We start from the raw sequence: 18,366 nt of genomic DNA on the forward strand, positions 1-18,366 counted from the left end.
GAAATATGGGCGAGAGATTAGAATTGATTTTAACTGGGAAAACGTAATGAGGTGTCAACATTGGCTATCTACCTATAGAAAAGATAACTAATTCACATATGTACAATGTGTATATACTGCTTTGTTACATCTAATGTGTTGCGTTACTGAATCAAATTACCCACGAACACAGACAGAGAATGCGCCTATCTATGGAACTTTACGGTACAGCCATACAAGCAGAAAGGGATAGTTCGATGTGCATGCATTTCCCATTGAAAAGCTTGCAGCTACTTAAATCACAAATGAGAATGCCCCGTCAATGACAATTATTTCATACACATTCTGCAAATCATATATTTTCATGCACATCGTGAAGTCGCTTTTGCACTGTCTTTAACAATAGCATTGTGTGCAGTGCATCCTAGCTAGTTGTCTAGCTAGCTAACGTTAGTTGCAAAATAAACCCACCCCCCCTTCCGAGAAGAACAGCGCGCGACCAAAACATGGCGGAGTCAGAGGAGGCTAAACAAAAATCTCAGGTGAAAATATGTTTGCAAATAATGAAGGCATTATTATCTTATTAACTAGCGACCCATATGTTTCTGCTCAGCCTTCTTGCAGCTAGCTTCCTGGCTATCTTGCTAGATTTTCCTCAAGTGCATGACTATGTAGCTTAACGTTACAGTAGTTAGAGCTAGCTAGCCATGTAGCTAGGTTAGCTATTTTAAGCTAGCTAGATAGTAGTGCTCGTAGAATAATCAACCCTCATATCAATAAGGGGTTGCAGTGAAGATGATATATCACAGTTCTGTCAAAAGTATTATGAGTTTGCATCCCTGTGTGAGTGTAACGGCTTATGTCATGAGGTCCGAAACGGTATGGCAGGCCAGGGTCGCTGGTTCAACCAAGGCCCATTGCGGCCGTTTGTGTAGCTACTACAGCACTGTCCAGAGGCCAGTGCAGGAGTGTGCTTACTCTGTATGAAATATGGTTTCTGGTTCAAATCCCAACCAGACGATTCCCCCTCTATTGCTGCCCTAGTACGAATAATGTCATAGCTTTCTACGCTTTCTATACCAGACCGTATACCACAGGTATGACAAAACATTTCTGTTTAGTGTTATAATTACGTTGGTAACCAATGTATAATAGCAATAAGGAACCTCGAGGGGTTGTGGTAGATGGCCAATATATCACGGCTAAGGGCTGAATCCAGGCGCTCTGCGTTCAGTCGTGCATAAAGACCAGCCATTAGCTGTAGTATATTGGCCATATACCACACCCCCTTGGGCCATATTGCATGAATATATGGTATTTAGCAGAAGCTTTTATCCAAAGTGACTGCCATGCATGCATATTTTTTTCCCTTATGGGTGGTCCCAGGAATCGAACATGCTATCCTGGCGTTGCAAGCGCCATGCTCTACCAACTGGGCTAGAGAAGACCACAATTTTTTTATTACTATTATTATTTTTTATACCCTATTTTCTCCCCAATTTCATGGTATCCAATTGGTAGTTAGTCTTGTCCCATCGCTGCAACTCCTGTACGGACTCAGGAGAGGCGAAGGTTGAGAGCCGTGCGTCCCCCGAAACACAACCCAGCCAAGCTGCACTGCTTCTTGACACAACGCCCCTTAACCCGGAAGCCGGCCGCACCAATGTGTCGGAGGAAACACAGTACACCTGGCGAGTGTGCATTGCGCCTGGCCCGCCACTGGAGTCGCTATTGTGTGATGGGACAAGAACATCCCTGCCGGCCAAACCCTCCCCTAACACCGGGCGACGCTGGGCCAATTGTGCGCCGCCCCATGGGTCTCCTGGTCGCGGCCGGCTACGACAGAGCCTGGACTCGAACCAGGATCTCTAGTGGCACAGCTAGCGCTGCCTTAGACCACTGCGCCTCTCGGAGGCCCCAAGACCACACTTTTTAACCAGTTGTCTCCTCCCACAGCATGAACTCCGGCTGTCCAAGGCTTTTGATGAGGCGGTGAAGCTCTCAGCCCCCACGGCTGGTGAGTCCCAGCGACAACACACTCCCCTGTCAACAAGATCTCTTTGGAGCAGCATCTCAACCGGACCAGTCTTTGGAGCACCAGAACCAGTCGGACGGCCTGACGTCGACCATGATTTTAGCAGTGACGATGAAGGGAATGTATTCCCTCACATCTCTCATCCTACCAGTACCACCTTCTCCCTAGCTGGTCTGGGGGTGGGCCAGCCAGAGGATGAGCTGGATGGGGTCCCTGTGTTTGGGGCAGATGAGGAGGAGGAGTGGGACATAGCCCTGCCCAAGGTGGCACTGGGTGATGTGGAGTCTGACAGAGAGTCAGGCGGACGGCCGGCTGGATCGCCTGACACACGACGTGCAGAGACTCAGGATGATAAAAATTCCACTGACAGATTCCTTGATGCAGTCTCACTTTCCAATATTAGAACAGGTTAGAATGAAAACATGATGCCTAGTCTGACTTGGCCTGTGACGTTACTCCTCATGCATTTCTTACTTCTCATCACCAATATAACTTTTCTTACTTACATTTCTTACTACTTAAAGGACAATTCCACTCAAAAACATGGTATTTGTTTCATTAGTCCTCTGTTGATACATTCCCAAAATGTTTTATGCAAACTGTATCAACAGTGGACCAATGAAACAAATTACAAAAATAGTTTTTTTGTGTGGCATTTTCCTTGATCTTAGGACTACTTCTTGTGCATTGCTTAACAACAGTCATTCTTTTGGCAGCTTCTGAGGTGGCTAGTCAAATGCAAGGAGAAAGCCATCTTTCAACTAACCTATCTCAGTCCCCTTCACCAGATAACAGCTTGGGTAAGACTGCAAGCAAACTTGCCCTGCTAGTTATAACTATAGTTTCAATAAAGAACATGATTTAGGACATTTCCACACTCCATGCACATGGTATGCACATTATTAGAGCTGTGATGATTATATTAAATGGTATTTTCTCCATTTCTGTCAGATGGAGTAAGACAGAATCGGTCTATTGCTGGGGGATCCAGCCGTCAAGAGGTCTGTATAGTGTATGACCTTAGTATACCGGTAGTGTAAGTGGTGAGGGGCAGCAAGAAAGAACTGGCGGAGAGCGCGAGAGATTTCAGCATAATTCCCTTTTGCGGAATGCTGTTATGAACATTTTTTTTTGTTTTTGTGTCACCTTTATTCATCTATTTCGTCCCTTTGCCCTGACCTCCAGAGGTCAGAGAGTGTGTTCCAGAACCCAGTGGTAGGGGACAGAGAACGGCCACCCATCTCTCCCCCCATGAACATCAAGGATGAGCCCATAGATGAAGGATATGACTGTGCCCTTCTACCCTCAACACGGGGTATCAAGGAGGAGCTGGACAACACAGCTCCTGAGGTCAGCAAAGGCTCCCATGCCCTGCCTTAATGTCCCCTTTTACAACATATGGATATGATGATTCTGTTATGCTATATTATTGCTGCTGTATTATTATTATCATCAATTCTTTGTTCTTATTTGTTCTTATTTGTTGTATGTTACAGGAGGTGCTGAGGATCAGTTCTGTCTTTTCTGTTAGTGGAGGAAATGCGTATGGCTCGCCCACTGCTGCTCCCCAGACCCCCACCTCCATATTTGCACCAGGAAGAAGTCTAGTTCAACAGGGGCCAACGATGACCCTCAGGAGCCTGGCTCCAGTGCCCCAGCCACCCCCTCCCCAGCCCCAGCCCCCTAGTGGCTCCAACCCAGCCAACGCAGTGCGTGTGTCCTGCTCGGGCTGCTCTAAGATCCTGCTGCGCGGTCAGACTGCCTTCCAACGGAAAGGATCCACCCAGCTCTTCTGCTCCACTGTCTGCCTCACTGGGTTCACCCTGCCTCCCATCAAACTGAGAACCTGCTACCAGTGCCTAAAGTGAGTCACTCGGCTACTGACTCACTTCAACTTTCAATCGTTCTGCTATCATCTGATTCCCGGAGTTACTGTGGGGGTGCACCAAATAACTTCCCCCTTTGCTCATAGCTGTATTGATGTTTATAACTCTTTAATCTGTCTATAACTCGTTTATAACTTTTAATTTCTTCAGGGAGATCGAGGACCCCAAGGATGTAATCAGTGTGATTACAGACAATAACCTGAAGGATTTCTGTAGTCAGTTCTGCCTCTCTGTGTTCAACCGCAAGAGGAAACCAGGGACTATTTCCATGCCTTCTTTCCAAGAGCCCACCGCCCCGACGTGCAGTATGTGCAAGAAGAGCGACATGGTAAGGGACAAAACAGACAACCACTGGTTTGACTAGTTCACTCTCATTTCTAAGTCAACCTCAGGTGAGGTTACATGAGGAAATGTTTGATTTGACCATCCTGCCTGATTTGATAACCCCCCCCCATCTCAGATTCAGCACGAAGTGACTCACCAGGGCTCCTTGCACAAATTGTGTAGCGATGAGTGTTTCATGCGCTTTCGCTCCTCCCACAACCTGGTCATAAATGTGTGTGAGAGCTGTGGCGAGTACTGCGCCAGTACTGACAGGAACTGCCGGTCGCTCCGAGTAGAGGGTGTCACCATGAAGTTCTGCAGTCGAACCTGCATTAGCACTTTTAAACGAGTAAGTACGCCCAGTCAGGTAGTACACACAGACAGTCCTCCATAGAAACCGGAGTCCACTTTAAAAAAATGTCTGGCCTTGATGGTCATATGTACTCTTAACTTCTATAAGGTATATTCAGTGGAGGATGGGCCTCCCCTCCGAGTCTGGTTTCTCTCAATGAGTCTCTATGAATACATTATTGATATTATACACTTTTGTCTCACTGAGTTCCCCTGTCCCACCTCCGCCATCATCAAATGTCTTCTTCTTATCAACTCTTTCCCATTGTTCCTGTATGGCAGACGACCACCAAGGTAATGCCGTGCGGTCACTGTCGTGATCTGAGACTCATGTCTGACATGGTGGAGAGCACTGATACGGATGGCAAGGTGGACCTCTTCTGCAATTCCGTCTGTGTCAATAACAGCCGGCCGCAGAACGACCTGTCAGGTAGCATTGACTTTACCATTGTATAAGCGGAAGTCTATAAATGTGTTTTCATTCATCAATATTGTAGGCCATATGTTGTCTGAAATAGTCTGAAATATGTTTTTGACTGGTATAATTTTTTCTAGGATGCATCTGCATGTCGATTTAGTCCAATAATTATTACTCAGAGAGTGGAAAAAACCCTGCAGTGGATTCGGTCGGGATTTATTTTCCACTAGCCAGCAAACAATTTCGTGTTTCAACCAATATTTTGCCATGAAATTGTTTTTACATTTTATTTGCAGTGGTATTAAAAAAAGTTGTCTCACACAGGAACGGCATTCCCTTGTACCTACTGCAAAGTGAAGGCCGTCTCTCAGTACCACCTGGCCATGGTAGACGGCAGCATCCGCAACTTCTGCTCTTACACCTGCGTCAAGACTTTCCGGGTATTCGTTGATTAATTGTCTAAATGGATCAAACAGACTATGTTACATATGATCTGTGCTTTCTGTGTGTGCATATTAGAGACGGTTCAGTCTCAGTCAGGTAGATTTGAGAGGGATTTTATGTGTTTTTCAGCATGCATTTAGGTTCAGGTTTATTTGACAATTGTACCAAACATAAATAACGCAGTGCATACAATACAGGTCAAATTGAAAAGATACCAATCAGCCTACATACAGTGGGGCAAAAAAGTATTTAGTCAGCCACCAATTGTGCAAGTTCTCCCACTTAAAAAGATGAGAGGCCTGTAATTTTCATCGTAGGTACACTTCAACTATGACAGACAAAATTAGGGGAAAAAAATCCAGAAAATCACATTGTAGGATTTTTAATGAATTTATTTGCAAATTATGGTGGAAAATAAGTATTTGGTCACCTAAAAACAAGCAAGATGTCTGGCTCTCACAGACCTGTAACTTCTTCTTTAAGAGGCTCCTCTGTCCTCCACTCGTTACCTGTATTAATGGCACCTGTTTGAACTTGTTATCAGTATAAAAGACACCTGTCCACAACCTCAAAACAGTCACACTCCAAACTCTACTATGGCCAAGACCAAAGAGCTGTCAAAGGACACCAGAAACAAAATTGTATACATGCACCAGGCTGGGAAGACTGAATCTGCAATAGGTAAGCAGCTTGGTTTGAAGAAATCAACTGTGCGAGCAATTATTAGGAATAGAAGGCATACAAGACCACTGATAATCTCCCTCGATCTGAGGCTCCACGCAAGATCTCACCCCGTGGGGTCAAAATGATCACAAGGACGGTGAGCAAAAATCCCAGAACCACACGGGGGGACCTAGTGAATGACCTGCAGAGAGCTGGGACCAAAGTAACAAAGTCTACCATCAGTAACACACTACGCCGCCAGGGACTCAAATCCTGCAGTGCCAGACGTGTCCCCCTGCTTAAGCCAGTACATGTCCAGGCCCGTCTGAAGTTTGCTAGAGAGCATTTGGATGATCCAGAAGAAGATTGGGAGAATGTCATATGGTCAGATGAAACCAAAATATAACTTTTTGGTAAAAACTCAACTCGTCGTGTTTGGAGGACAAAGAATGCTGAGTTGCATCCAAAGAACACCATACCTATTGCATCCAAAGAACACCATACCTAAGCATGGGGGTGGAAACATCATGCTTTGGGGCTGTTTTTCTGCAAAGGGACCAGGACGACTGATCCGTGTAAAGGAAAGAATGAATGGGGCCATGTATCGTGAGATTTTGAGTGAAAACCTCCTTCCATCAGCAAGGGCATTGAAGATGAAACGTGGCTGGGTCTTTCAGCATGACAATGATCCCAAACACACCGCCCGGGCAACGAAGGAGTGGCTTTGTAAGAAGCATTTCAAGGTCCTGGAGTGGCCTAGCCAGTCTCCAGATCTCAACCCCATAGAACATCTTTGGAGGGAGTTGAAAGTCCGTGTTGCCCAGCAACAGCCCCAAAACATCACTGCTCTAGAGGAGATCTGCATGGAGGAATGGGCCAAAATACCAGCAACAGTGTGTGAAAACCTTGTGAAGACTTACAGAAAACGTTTGACCTCTGTCATTGCCAACAAAGGGTATATAACAAAGTATTGAGGTAAGTATTTGGTCAATAACAAAAGTTTATTTTCCACCATAATTTGCAAATAAATTCATTAAAGATCCTACAATGTGATTTTCTGGATTTTTTTTCTTCTCATTTTGTCTGTCATTGTTGAAGTGTACCTATGATTGAAATTACAGGCCTCTCATCTTTTTAAGTGGGAGAACTTGCACAATTGGTGGCTGACTAAATACTTTTTTGCCCCATTGTATAATGGATTGTACAGAATACATCATGTTTTTGAATGTGTTCTCCTTTGATGTAATGTGGTAGGAGGCCGAAGGCAGCCAGCTTCCCCCCCAACTGGGCCAGATGAACGGCTCCTCATCCACTGCTCCTCCCATGGCGTCTCCGTACCTCCAGACCCCTCCAGCACCACCCCAGGGCTACTCCCATCCTTACCCCCCATCCTGGGTCCCCACCACTGGCCGCCCGTACGCCCCAACCCAGAACTCTGCTCCACCTCTACCCTATCGAGCCGCCACAGGCTTGGCTTGGGCCTACGGGGTGGGGCAGCATCAACCAGGGCCGCCCATGGCCCCCACCTTTACCTCCGCCCCCAGTGGACCTGTGAAACTCTCCTGCCATCAGTGTCCTCAGCAGTTCCGCTGGAAACCTGAGCTCTATGAGTACAATGTAAGTACCTCTCTCTTGATCCTGTACCTTGTTTATTACATTTGAAGTGTTATGGGAATGGTCATTTTGTGATAGGTATTGTAGTGTTGTCTAATAATGCTTTTGCGATTGGGGTTGTAGTTTTATCTCTAATGCTCTTTGTCCTCCTGGGCTTGTGTTGTGTTCCTTCAGGGTCGCACCATGCAGTTCTGTTGCAAACTGTGCTGTGTTGAGTTTAAGAAACGGAGTAATATCAAAGTGAGGTGTGAATACTGCAAACTGGAGAAGGTGGTCAAAGAAGTCATCAGATATGACCTCATCGACCGGCCCTTCTGCAGTGAGAGTGAGTACCAAAGACCCTTTCTCTCTTTCTCCTAGTCCTTTTTTGACAATTTATGCCATAAATATAACAATGATGTAATCATTTGTTTTGAGTATAATATTGTACATTAACCTGTCTGTGTGGGTGTTGTAACAGGCTGTAAGCTGCTCTTCAAGCACGACATGAAGGGGCCATGGCGGACGTGTGCCTATTGTGCCGACATCAGCCCCAAGATGATCCACAACCACTTTGGTGGAAGGATGCAAGAGTTCTGCAGGGACGCGTGCATGTCCAACTACACTGTTCTCTTCTATGAGGTCAGAGCCAGAATAATTTTTATGCATGTTGACCTCTGTATGTAGCAAGCATCTCAGAGTAGGACTGCTGATTTGGGATCAGTTTTGCCTTAAGACGACAATGAATAAGACTGCAGGGACCTGATTACAGATTAGGACTCCTACTCTGAGTCGCTTTATGAATACATGCCCTGATCTCTCACTCTTTTGATTTGATTACCTTACAACCACTTCCCGGAACATATCTATGTAGTCCACAAATGGCTGAAGCCCTTTGAATTGCTGAACTGTTTGTTGTCCTTCCCCTATCCAGATGGCTAAGTGTGAGTGCTGCAGACGTCAAGGGAAGATGAGAGAGCAACTGAAGTGTTTTGGGGCAATTAGGCACTTCTGTAACCTGGAGTGTGTTATTCAGTACTGCTATCAGACCTTCCAGCTGCACCCTCGGACTAGCAACGGCACCACTACTACACAGGGTACTACTAAATTATATACACGTTTCTCTTGAAAACGACTACCTGGTTGGATGACCTATCGCTGCATCTCAGTTTAATGACTGCCTTAGGCCTACTACTCAACATGTCTCCCCTCTTTCCTTCCCTTCTTTCTCCCCCTGTAGGTCCGTCCCAACCTCTGTTCTCCCTCTCCAAGCCAGCTCCTGTCATTGCTGATGTTGTCTCGTTGGCCACCTCTCCTGCTGGCCAGCCCCATGCTACGGCTGCCACTGCCCTGACTGGTAGCTAGTACACTCATTGAGAACACTGGCTAACACCGAACATGGTTAAGACATTTGTGAAGAAGTGGTCGATTAATATAAGCTTTTGTAGTTCAGACTGTTTTTTCTTTTGCTTGTAGGAGCTCTTCCGACGTCGAACTCTCACGGCAAGAGCCTTGGCGATGCCAGCACCCAGACGGACGCCATGAGGATCTCAGCCCGCCGTCGGATCATGAAGAACAAGGCCATCATCTGTAAACCCCTCATGCTGGACCAGGAAACCAGCTGCCCGATTCCGATGCAAACCGCAGAGAAACCAATGGCACCCATGGGTAAAACAACAGACCGACATCCAAAACATCAGAAATGCTAACCTAGTCTGCGATTTTTATATCTTGATTCTTTAAATTATTTTAATATTTTTGGAACAAACTAGCTACTTTTTAAGATGTCTCATCCATAAAGGTATTAATAAAATCTTCATTATATTTCTATGGCCCCACCCTTCCACTGAATTTGTAAATCAGACCTTCCACTACATGTTCATAGTACGACCACTTGGTTTAAAGCGTTAGTAAGGATCTCTGATTGTAGGCCATCATTGTAAATAAGAATTTGTTTTTAACTGACTTTATTTAAAAGTTAAATAATAGCCTCTCTCGTTGTTGTTGTAGGGTTCACAGAGACTGGGTTCACGTACACAGAGAACGGGGAGAAAGTGCGGGTGGTTGTGATGCCCGTTCCTGTGCCAGTCTTCATCCCAGTGCCCATGAACCTGTACACCCAGTACACTCCTGTGCCCATGGGTATCCCCGTGCCTGTACGTTTGCTCTGCGTCCTCTTCTCATGCCTACATCCACTTTCCCTTTATATGCCTTTTAATAGATACTTTATTTTCCACTTTTCAAAGGGAATTACCAGGAAGTACCCATCCCTGGTGGCCTGAACACTCACATGCCCCCCCACACCCCCGTGTCTTGGATTGTTATTCTTCTGAGGACCCTACTAATACCCCACCATGGTTCATTGTGTGTTCTTTTAATGATTGGTTAACTTGGCTGGTTAAACCATGTTCTGTTCTCTGTGCCCTCTGTCCAGGTGCCAGTGCCCATGGTAATACCCCCCTCATTAAGCCGTTCAGAGCTCAAGGACAAGAAAGAAGGTGTCGCATCTCAAACCATGGCCGAGCAGGAGGACGAGGAGAAAGACAAACCTGTCTCCCATGGAGGTGAAGAGAAAAGTTTGTACTCTGAGCTGCGGCTGTGTGTGTATGGGAACGTTACTGTCTAACTTTGTTGCTTGGCACATCAGCCGACTGCTGCTTTCTTGAACGGGTCTCTCTTGCATTTATCTCAATATTTAGACTAACCTGTATTAATAGATAAACACTGTTAGAAAAGCAACCTTTTAAATGAAAATCACTGGTGGAGGATCTTACTGAAGGGTTAGATAACATGGTGTCTGTCTGTGTGGTGTTTATCCACAGACCAAGGCAGCGCCTACAGTGGAGACCTGGAGTCTGAGGCTGTGTCCACCCCCCACAGCTGGGGTGGAGAGGATGAGTCTACATCCAACCCCCAGAGAGGGGCAGAGGGTCCTGTCGAACCCCCCAGCACAACATCCTCCCCCAGCATGTTGGACCTGGAGGCTGACTACCCCCCTGGTAAGAAAGGCTCTGAGAATAACAACATAGCTACATTTATGTTCCAAAGTTTTTTATTAGGTGAAAAATATTTATTCAACCTTTATTTATCCAGTTAAGAATCACTTATATTTGCACTAGCTAGGTTTCCATCCAATTTGCGAATATTCTAGAAACTGCGCATAGGAAATATGTAAATTTTCCCACCAGTTGTATGTTTCTACAAAGTTGACTTGTTGTGGAAACAATTAGTGCATGATGACGTAGTGCACACAAAATGTATTTTTCTCTTAAGTTTTCATGTACTGAATAAAAATCAAAAGTTTTTCTCATCCCATTTTCAACTCTACCGATAGTTTTGTCACAAATTGTTGAGTTAAATAGCAAATGTGTCTACTCTGGTCTTGGCACCTGCTCTCTAGCCAACATCTCTCAGATACAGTGCGGGTTGTCTAGTCTACATGAGATTATTATGGATAAACTGCAGTCAACCATCGATCATCATGTCACCAGAATAAAACCCTCAATATTTATTGGAAAGTGGCGTCAAGCTCCTCACCGTGTACGTTCACCACCCTGTGAAGTTCATCATAACTTATTTCATCTGTAGCCTACCTGCATGGTTTCCCGAGTCGTAGTGGGAGGACCCCACACCATATCATGGCGTGACTCCAAGTTTACTTCGATATGATGGTTATTATATCAATATTTGTGCATAATGGAGTTTCTACCAACATTCCCCGCCAATTAATTTAACAGATGCAAAAAGATCCCACCATGTCAAACGAACAAATTATCTGTCAGCATTTGTAAAATTACACCGGCACTTCCTGTTTCCGTCACAGCTGTCGTGATTTATTTTTATACGATACTCGCATAGAAACTGTAGATGGGAACGTGGTTAATGATGAACTTGCCAATTCCCACAGATCACATTTGTATCCCCTATGTAACTGTGTATTCAATGCTGTTTCAGAGTCATTTGATCGTGCTGCAGTGAAGGGACAGAGGCTGACTGTACAGGCCACAAGACAGAAGAGACCCAAAGATGGCTTCCCTCCCAGAAAACGGGTATGTCTATACTGTAGTCTGCGTCCCAAACGCTACCCTATTTATTTTATAGTGGGGTTACTGGTCTAACGCTATAGGTAACATAACTAGTTAGGTCACATCAGCACCATTATTACTATTGACTGCAATAGGGTTTCATTATTAGATAATGATTTCAGAGATATTATACAGTAAAAGCAAGTTGTTTCTCCTTCCACTACGTTGTTGGTCCAAAACTTTTTCCCTTTCCCTTTCTGTATTGCAGAGTCGTAAGCAAAGTGGGACTATCGACATGGTGGAGCAAACTGTTTCACTCCCTCCTGCCAGATCAAAACTCCACCACGAGTATGGGGTGAAAGCCTGGAAGAATTGGGTCCTGCAGAGGAACAAGCGGTTTGACTGTGAATTTGCCAAAGATCCCTGTGAGTCAGATTGATTGATTTGAATTGATTTGTTAATTAAAGTGCCTTGCAACATCTCAGATGCCATGCCCAGATGAGTTTAAAATATGCTAGCAGTATTCATGTACAGTACCTCTGTGGTGTTCAGTGGCCATCTTTCTCGCTATGGCAGCTAAATCCATGGTTCTCTAATCTGGTTTTCTGTGCCCTTGTCTCTCCTATGGCAGCTCCATCCATGGTTCTCTAATCTGGTTTTCTGTGCCCTTGTCTCTCCTACGGCAGTTAAATCCATGGTTCTCTAATCTGGTTTTCTGTGCCCTTGTCTCTCCTACGGCAGCTAAGTCCATGGTTTTGAAGGAGGACGTGTTGCAGTGTAACTCCTCTGAACTTAGTTATGGCCTCTGTCGCTTCATCAGTGAGGTCCGTCGCCCCAACGGTCAGGCCTACCCTGCTGACAGCATCTTCTACCTCTGTCTGGGCATACAGCAGGTATTGAACCTCCATGTTTATCTTATTCCGTACTATGTTATTCACTGTGGTACCACCTTTTCTGTCTGTCAGTGGCCGTACTTAAAATACGGTTCAGTCTAAAGCCCCAGTTATATTGATGTGATGGTAGCTAACACTGTTTGCAGACTATTACAATCAATATTATCTGGACTTTTCCTATAGCAACTTCCCCAGGGGCAACAACATCAATTGTACTTGCCCCTCTGCCAAATATGATATACAGTGCCTAATGCCTTTCTCCCTCACCATCTATCATTTGGCTCACCAGTATCTATTTGAGAATGGAAGGATAGAGAATATCTTCACTGACGTGCTCTACCACAAGTTCACCATGGAAATTACTATGATGCTACATTTCTGGAGACCTACCCTGCTGCCCAGCGGTAAGAATATTTCTAGTCTTCTATAAGTTTCTTCTTCTACGCCTGTCGTATCCCTTTAAAATTTAGGAATAAGCGCCCCATCAACGGGGCAGTTGTAAATCATGCAGCGCCATGTGTCACGATCAAAGATTTTTAGAGAAACAACAAATGTCGGTACATATAAGTGTCTTATATCGGCTGAAAGCTTAAACTCTTGTTAATATAACTGCATTGTCCAATTTACAGTAGCTATTACTGCGAAAAAATGCCATGCTATTGTTTGAGGAGAGCTCCTAACAACTAAACACTTTTTTCACCACGATAGGTTTGATAAATTCACCTCTGAAGGTGAAATGTGTACTTACATTCTGAAATCTTGCTCTGATTTATCATCCAAAGGGTCCCAGAGATAACATGAGGTTTTGTTAGATAAAATTATTTTTCCTATCCTAAAAAGGTCAATATATCATGCACGATCGATTTTGTATTTCCACTCGTTCAATTTGCAAAGAAAGGAATCTGTGAAAATCTAAACCTAAACGTTGTTTCAACCAGTCAAATCACGTTGGTATTTATTCCTCAGAGATCCTAGAACGTAACCAGACTTTACTATATCATTAGGAGTGTAGTATATCCTATAGGACACCAGATTTGGTCAGAAACCGACGCCTTCATGGCGCGCCGATGACGTGGGCGGTCTTCACTTGATTGACTGTAACTTTGTCAAATAAGTACCAATCGGAGTCAAACAAAGCTAGCTAGATAGCCAATGAGCTGTGCTTTATGGAAACCCCGTATGTCGCAAAATGTTGCTGCTAACCTTGTGCAACAGCAAGCCTTTTCCTTTTGTACAAAAATTACAAGAATATGGAGTGTTATGAAAACTGGGTGTTTTGCAAATGTTGAACTTGTAATATGGCTACTAATACTAGAAAAGCTACATCAAAGTCCAAGATTTGACAATATTCTTGCAGAAAAATGTAATGTAAATGTCTCTTGTCACGATTTGCCCAAATGTACCTGGGTAACTTCACACTAAATGTCATGTAGTTTGCTCATACTTCAAGTTATCCGTCTGAAACTTTGCACATACACTGCTGTTATCTTGTGGATACCAACCAGAGTGATGGCTAGATTTGGGACCTTTCTGTTGCATTTCAAAGATGGTGGTTTTTGATTGTTTTTTTTTTGTATTTTCTTCTACCAGATCTATTATGTTATGTTCTCCTACATTCAATTCACATTTCCACAAACTTCAAAGTTTTTCCTTTCAAATGGTACCAATAATATGCATATCCTTGCTTCGGGGCCTGAGCTACAGGCAGTTAGATTTGGGTATGTCATTTTAGGCGAAAATTGAAAAGAAAAAGGGGCCATCCCTACGTTTCTTCTTATATGCCTGTTGTATCCCTTTAATATCGCTGGGACATTTGAAATGCATAAAAAATGATGACCCATACCTCTGACCCTTCCTCCACTGTCGGTCTCTAGGCTACCTGCATTCCCGTGTGGAGGAGGAATACCTGTGGGACTGTAAGCAGCTGGGGGCCCACTCCCCCTTCGTGCTGCTCAACACCTTGCTCTTCTTTGGAACCAAGCTCTTCCAGTTCAAGACCCAGAGCCAACACAGACGTTTGTCCTTCGCCAACTTCACCCACTGTACCAGGGTCACGAAGAACGGCAAGAGCGCCTTCCTGAGGTTTAGGCCTTGTCAGGACACCGCCGGTGAGTTCCGACCTCAATGGTGTTGGAAGGCTATCACATTTTATTCTACTTTATTTATCCCATTAGTAGCAATTAAGAAATGCATTGCCATATCCCAAGCAATAACATCCTCAACAAGCTCCATAATGCGCTAGGTTGTAGGTTGATTTGTGTCACTTTGTGTAGTGTATCCAGAGCTGCTAGCTTTGCCTGCCAAGAGGAAGCTGGATGAACAGGATGGTGACATGGAGATGTCTGAGAACACTGAGAACCCACTACGCTGCCCTGTCAGACTCTACGAGTTCTACATCTCCAAATGGTGAGATTACATAAACATGTTTATTCCTGCTATATTTCACTCTGTTACTGTACATATGACTTGTTTTAGATATTGACAACATGTTAATGCCTCAATGTTTTGCAGTCTGAAAAAGAGAAACGGATAACATTTCTGTAATGGCTGCCTATCGATTCATTATATAATCCTCTTTTTCCTCCAGCTCAGAGTCTGTGAAGAATAGGCCAGGCCTGTTCTACTTGCAGCCAGAGCTTTCATGCCTCTCCAACAGCTCGCTGTGGTACTCTGGCCAGCAACTAGAAGGCGCTGCACTGGAGAGCATGCTAACACGCATCCTGGCTGTACGGGAGGTCCATCTGGATGAGCCTCCACTGCATCATCACTCTACTGAAGCTTCATCAGCCTCCACAGACGACAACGATGATAGCTCGTAGTGGATATAACAGACTCATGGAATGGCACCCTATTCCCTATATAGTGCAGTGCACTACTTTTGAACAGGGCCCATAGGGATATGGTCAAAAGTAGTGCACTATATAGGGGATAGGGTGCCATTTCAGACCAACAATGGACATATTGCAAAAACATCCACAATCATGTAAAGACACTACGATAAGATACTTTTTTGACACTTCATTTAGTCTTTCATAATGTCTTTGTTTCTAGATTCTAGTTTTAGAGGATGAATGGAATCATTGTTGACAAAACATAAAAATACTGTTAATGTTACATTAGTGTCCGTTTGTTTTTCTAAGTTGTTACTATAGCTGAACATTTTATTGTTACTTTCTACTAATCTGCCTTTTATTCTAAGGGCCCACACAACTAATTCCATAGTCTCGATCATCCACTCTACTAACTAAACCAAGGTGGTCACGTAATATTGTACATAGATGTTTTTTTTGTATGGATCCCTCTGTTATGGACTTGAATAAGCAACATGATTATGCAAAGGACATTTCTGTCTGCTCTGCTGTTTGTTCTCTGAAGGGATTAAAAGAAAACCTCTGACTCTGAGAATAAAACTCAGATAACCGATTGAAAATGTTCCTTCACTGTGAAAGTCATCAGCATTTAGATTTGAATAATGATATGTTAAATTGCACCTGGTCCTGTATGCAAATCTGAGTGGAGCTGAAGAGTCGCTTTCATCTGCCTCAGTGTATGATTTACTGACTGATGGTTCAAGGTGGGGTTATGAATCTGTGTTGTGATGCTCCTGCTTTAGCAGTGCAGAGTCATGTTGTAGTACAGTACATGATATATTGATGGACAAATAGAAAAGATAGTCAGACCACGTTCTCGTTGCATGTGCGAAAGGGCATGAGTGGGAGGAAAGGGGACTGTACTGAGAGAAGTGGTACTGAGGGATTGAGTGTGTTGCGCGAAGAAGAGTTTGTGTGGGAGAGAGGAGGCAGATGGATAAAAGATCAAACTGCAGGCTGAATTTTTATCCTCCTGCATCTCTCAGCCAAGCACATTGAAACTGGTTGTATAACAACGCGTTTTGTTTTCTATACCATTTTCTGATTTGTTTCAAGTGATGAAATTTGAAGGATATCATTCTGTCAGTGTCACATAAGATGGAGATCGCAAAGCTGTGACTGTCCTTTTCACCTCTTTAGAAACGTCTGTTTTTCCCCTGCTGATTTCTGTCTGGAGAGGAAATCAAAGCCCATGGCGGTCAAACCTAAATGGAGAGAATAGGGGACGGAGAGAAAGAAAGAAGAAGCAAAGTTAGTCTTTAACAGCTCCAAACCTCTTAAGCCCTGAAGCAGCCTTAGAAACATGGGGGAGGGGAATCTGTAATTGGGTGTGTGTGTGAGAGATGGAGAGCGTGAGAGAGAGGAGGGGGGCGGTTTGCGTTGGTGTTGAAATATTTGTCAAATAATCAGTGCCTGTGAGCAGACAAGGATGATTTACATGGTTTCCTAAACCTGAATATCTTCATTTCAGAAATGCTTTATTTTGGAGCGAAAGCAAGAAAGGGGATGTATTGATCAGCTGCTATGGCGATAACAAGTGTTTGACAACTGACTTCATTATTGATGGGCACAATGGAAGTTGATGACAGCAGAGACAAGTATGAGGAGAAACCAATGCAGAGATAGACGATGAGAAATGCTTTGGGGGTTCTGAATGGACCAGCACAGAGAGAGCAGTGAGTTACCCGGCATCATGATGTTGAAGTCGTGTTATTTTTTGAAGCTGCAACTATTAAATTCCTCTGTTTTTGTGTTGTTGGCTGCAGTCAGAGGAAGCGAGCAAAATTGTTCTTTAATATTCCTGTATGTATGACTAAAAATAAATTCCCAAGCTCTACTGTTATTATTGAGAGGAGACTATGTTGACAGATTTTACAGATGGCACTCCTCAATCTGAATATTTCTTATTTACAGTTGACTATTGCATGATCAAAAGGAATGAGCTGATGTGCATCTTAGACATTTTTAAGTTGTCTCCCTGCAACTCGTGTATCTAGTATATTTTAATTACGATCTCTTTTTGGACTATTAAGAAAAGAAGAAAAAAAACACTTATTTTGCTGGTAGTGGAAAAAACACTATGGGGAAGCCTCTTAGTCGACCGGGTTGCTGCAGGCAGAGCTCCTGCTGCCTGGAGAAGAGTGTAGACGGAGATGGCTATAATGAGGACGGTTACATCCCCCAGCGCTCCATCTACGACACAATGTGTATCAATGAACATATTGACCATGGCTCTGCTCAGAACACAATAACCTCCAGGGGAGGCCAGGACAACAACTTCTCCAGCAATGGCAACCTAGGGGTGGGAACAGGTGCCTGCGTGGACATGATCACATTCGAGACACGATCACGATCCACGACTCCCATACCTTCCGTAGGTAGAAGGCTGGATGAAAGGGTGATATTTGACCAGCTAAAGCTGGTTGAAGCTGGCCAGAGCAGCCGGTCCCCAGGGGGGTTTGGGGGCAGGTCAGTGTCCCCCAGTGTCTCCTTGATGTCAGCCCCTGAGGGAACTTCCTCTTCCAGTGGCAAGAGACATCAACACCAGCATGATAGCGGCAAGAGAGGGGACAACTGCCGGCAGTCCTGGAAAGTCCTGACACCCCCCAAGAATCTTGAGCATCTAGAACTATCATCTGGTGATGTAATGGAGAAGAATTTCTTAAATCCTCTCTACCTACAACACAGCATGACCTCCCCTCTCATCTCACCCTTCTCTGGGTCACCCCTTTCCTCAGGCTGTCACACCCCTGTGTTCTTATCCCCAGCCAAACCCCTGCCGTTTCAGCAGCATAGCTTCATCTTCGAAGAATCACCCCCCTCTCAGCCTCGTCACCCGCCTCCCAAACCCCCACTCTCCCAGCTCTCTGTGACGGCCCTCCAAT

General features: G+C 44.5%; 1 protein-coding gene across 1 annotated transcript; it reads left to right on the top strand.

Moving 5' to 3' along the window:
- Positions 1–219: 219 nt before the first annotated feature.
- Positions 220–17,324, top strand: LOC112244975 (zinc finger MYM-type protein 4). The gene is made up of 26 exons (XM_024412889.2): positions 220–521; positions 1,936–2,422; positions 2,731–2,814; positions 2,966–3,015; positions 3,200–3,364; positions 3,511–3,878; positions 4,051–4,228; positions 4,361–4,573; positions 4,858–5,005; positions 5,318–5,433; positions 7,355–7,717; positions 7,889–8,039; positions 8,175–8,335; positions 8,628–8,790; positions 8,934–9,050; positions 9,170–9,361; positions 9,704–9,849; positions 10,128–10,257; positions 10,516–10,692; positions 11,648–11,742; positions 11,987–12,143; positions 12,460–12,611; positions 12,901–13,015; positions 14,486–14,719; positions 14,885–15,017; positions 15,199–17,324. Exons 1-26 carry the CDS (start codon positions 486–488, stop codon positions 15,428–15,430), a joined length of 4,563 nt encoding a protein of 1,520 aa, XP_024268657.1. The 5' UTR covers positions 220–485; the 3' UTR covers positions 15,431–17,324.
- The last annotated feature ends 1,042 nt before the right edge of the window (positions 17,325–18,366 follow it).

Source organism: Oncorhynchus tshawytscha, linkage group LG11 (genome assembly GCF_018296145.1).
Source record: "Oncorhynchus tshawytscha isolate Ot180627B linkage group LG11, Otsh_v2.0, whole genome shotgun sequence".
NCBI classification, from domain to species: Eukaryota; Metazoa; Chordata; class Actinopteri; order Salmoniformes; family Salmonidae; genus Oncorhynchus; species Oncorhynchus tshawytscha.

Bases quoted from the DNA above. Each gene is read 5' to 3' on its own strand.
- LOC112244975 (XM_024412889.2), top strand. From the start codon at position 486: ATGGCGGAGTCAGAGGAGGCTAAACAAAAATCTCAG. The intron at 3,365-3,510 runs GTCAGCAAAGGC...TGTATGTTACAG, and splicing joins TGGACAACACAGCTCCTGAG to GAGGTGCTGAGGATCAGTTC. The intron at 12,612-12,900 runs GTATTGAACCTC...TTGGCTCACCAG, and splicing joins TCTGTCTGGGCATACAGCAG to TATCTATTTGAGAATGGAAG.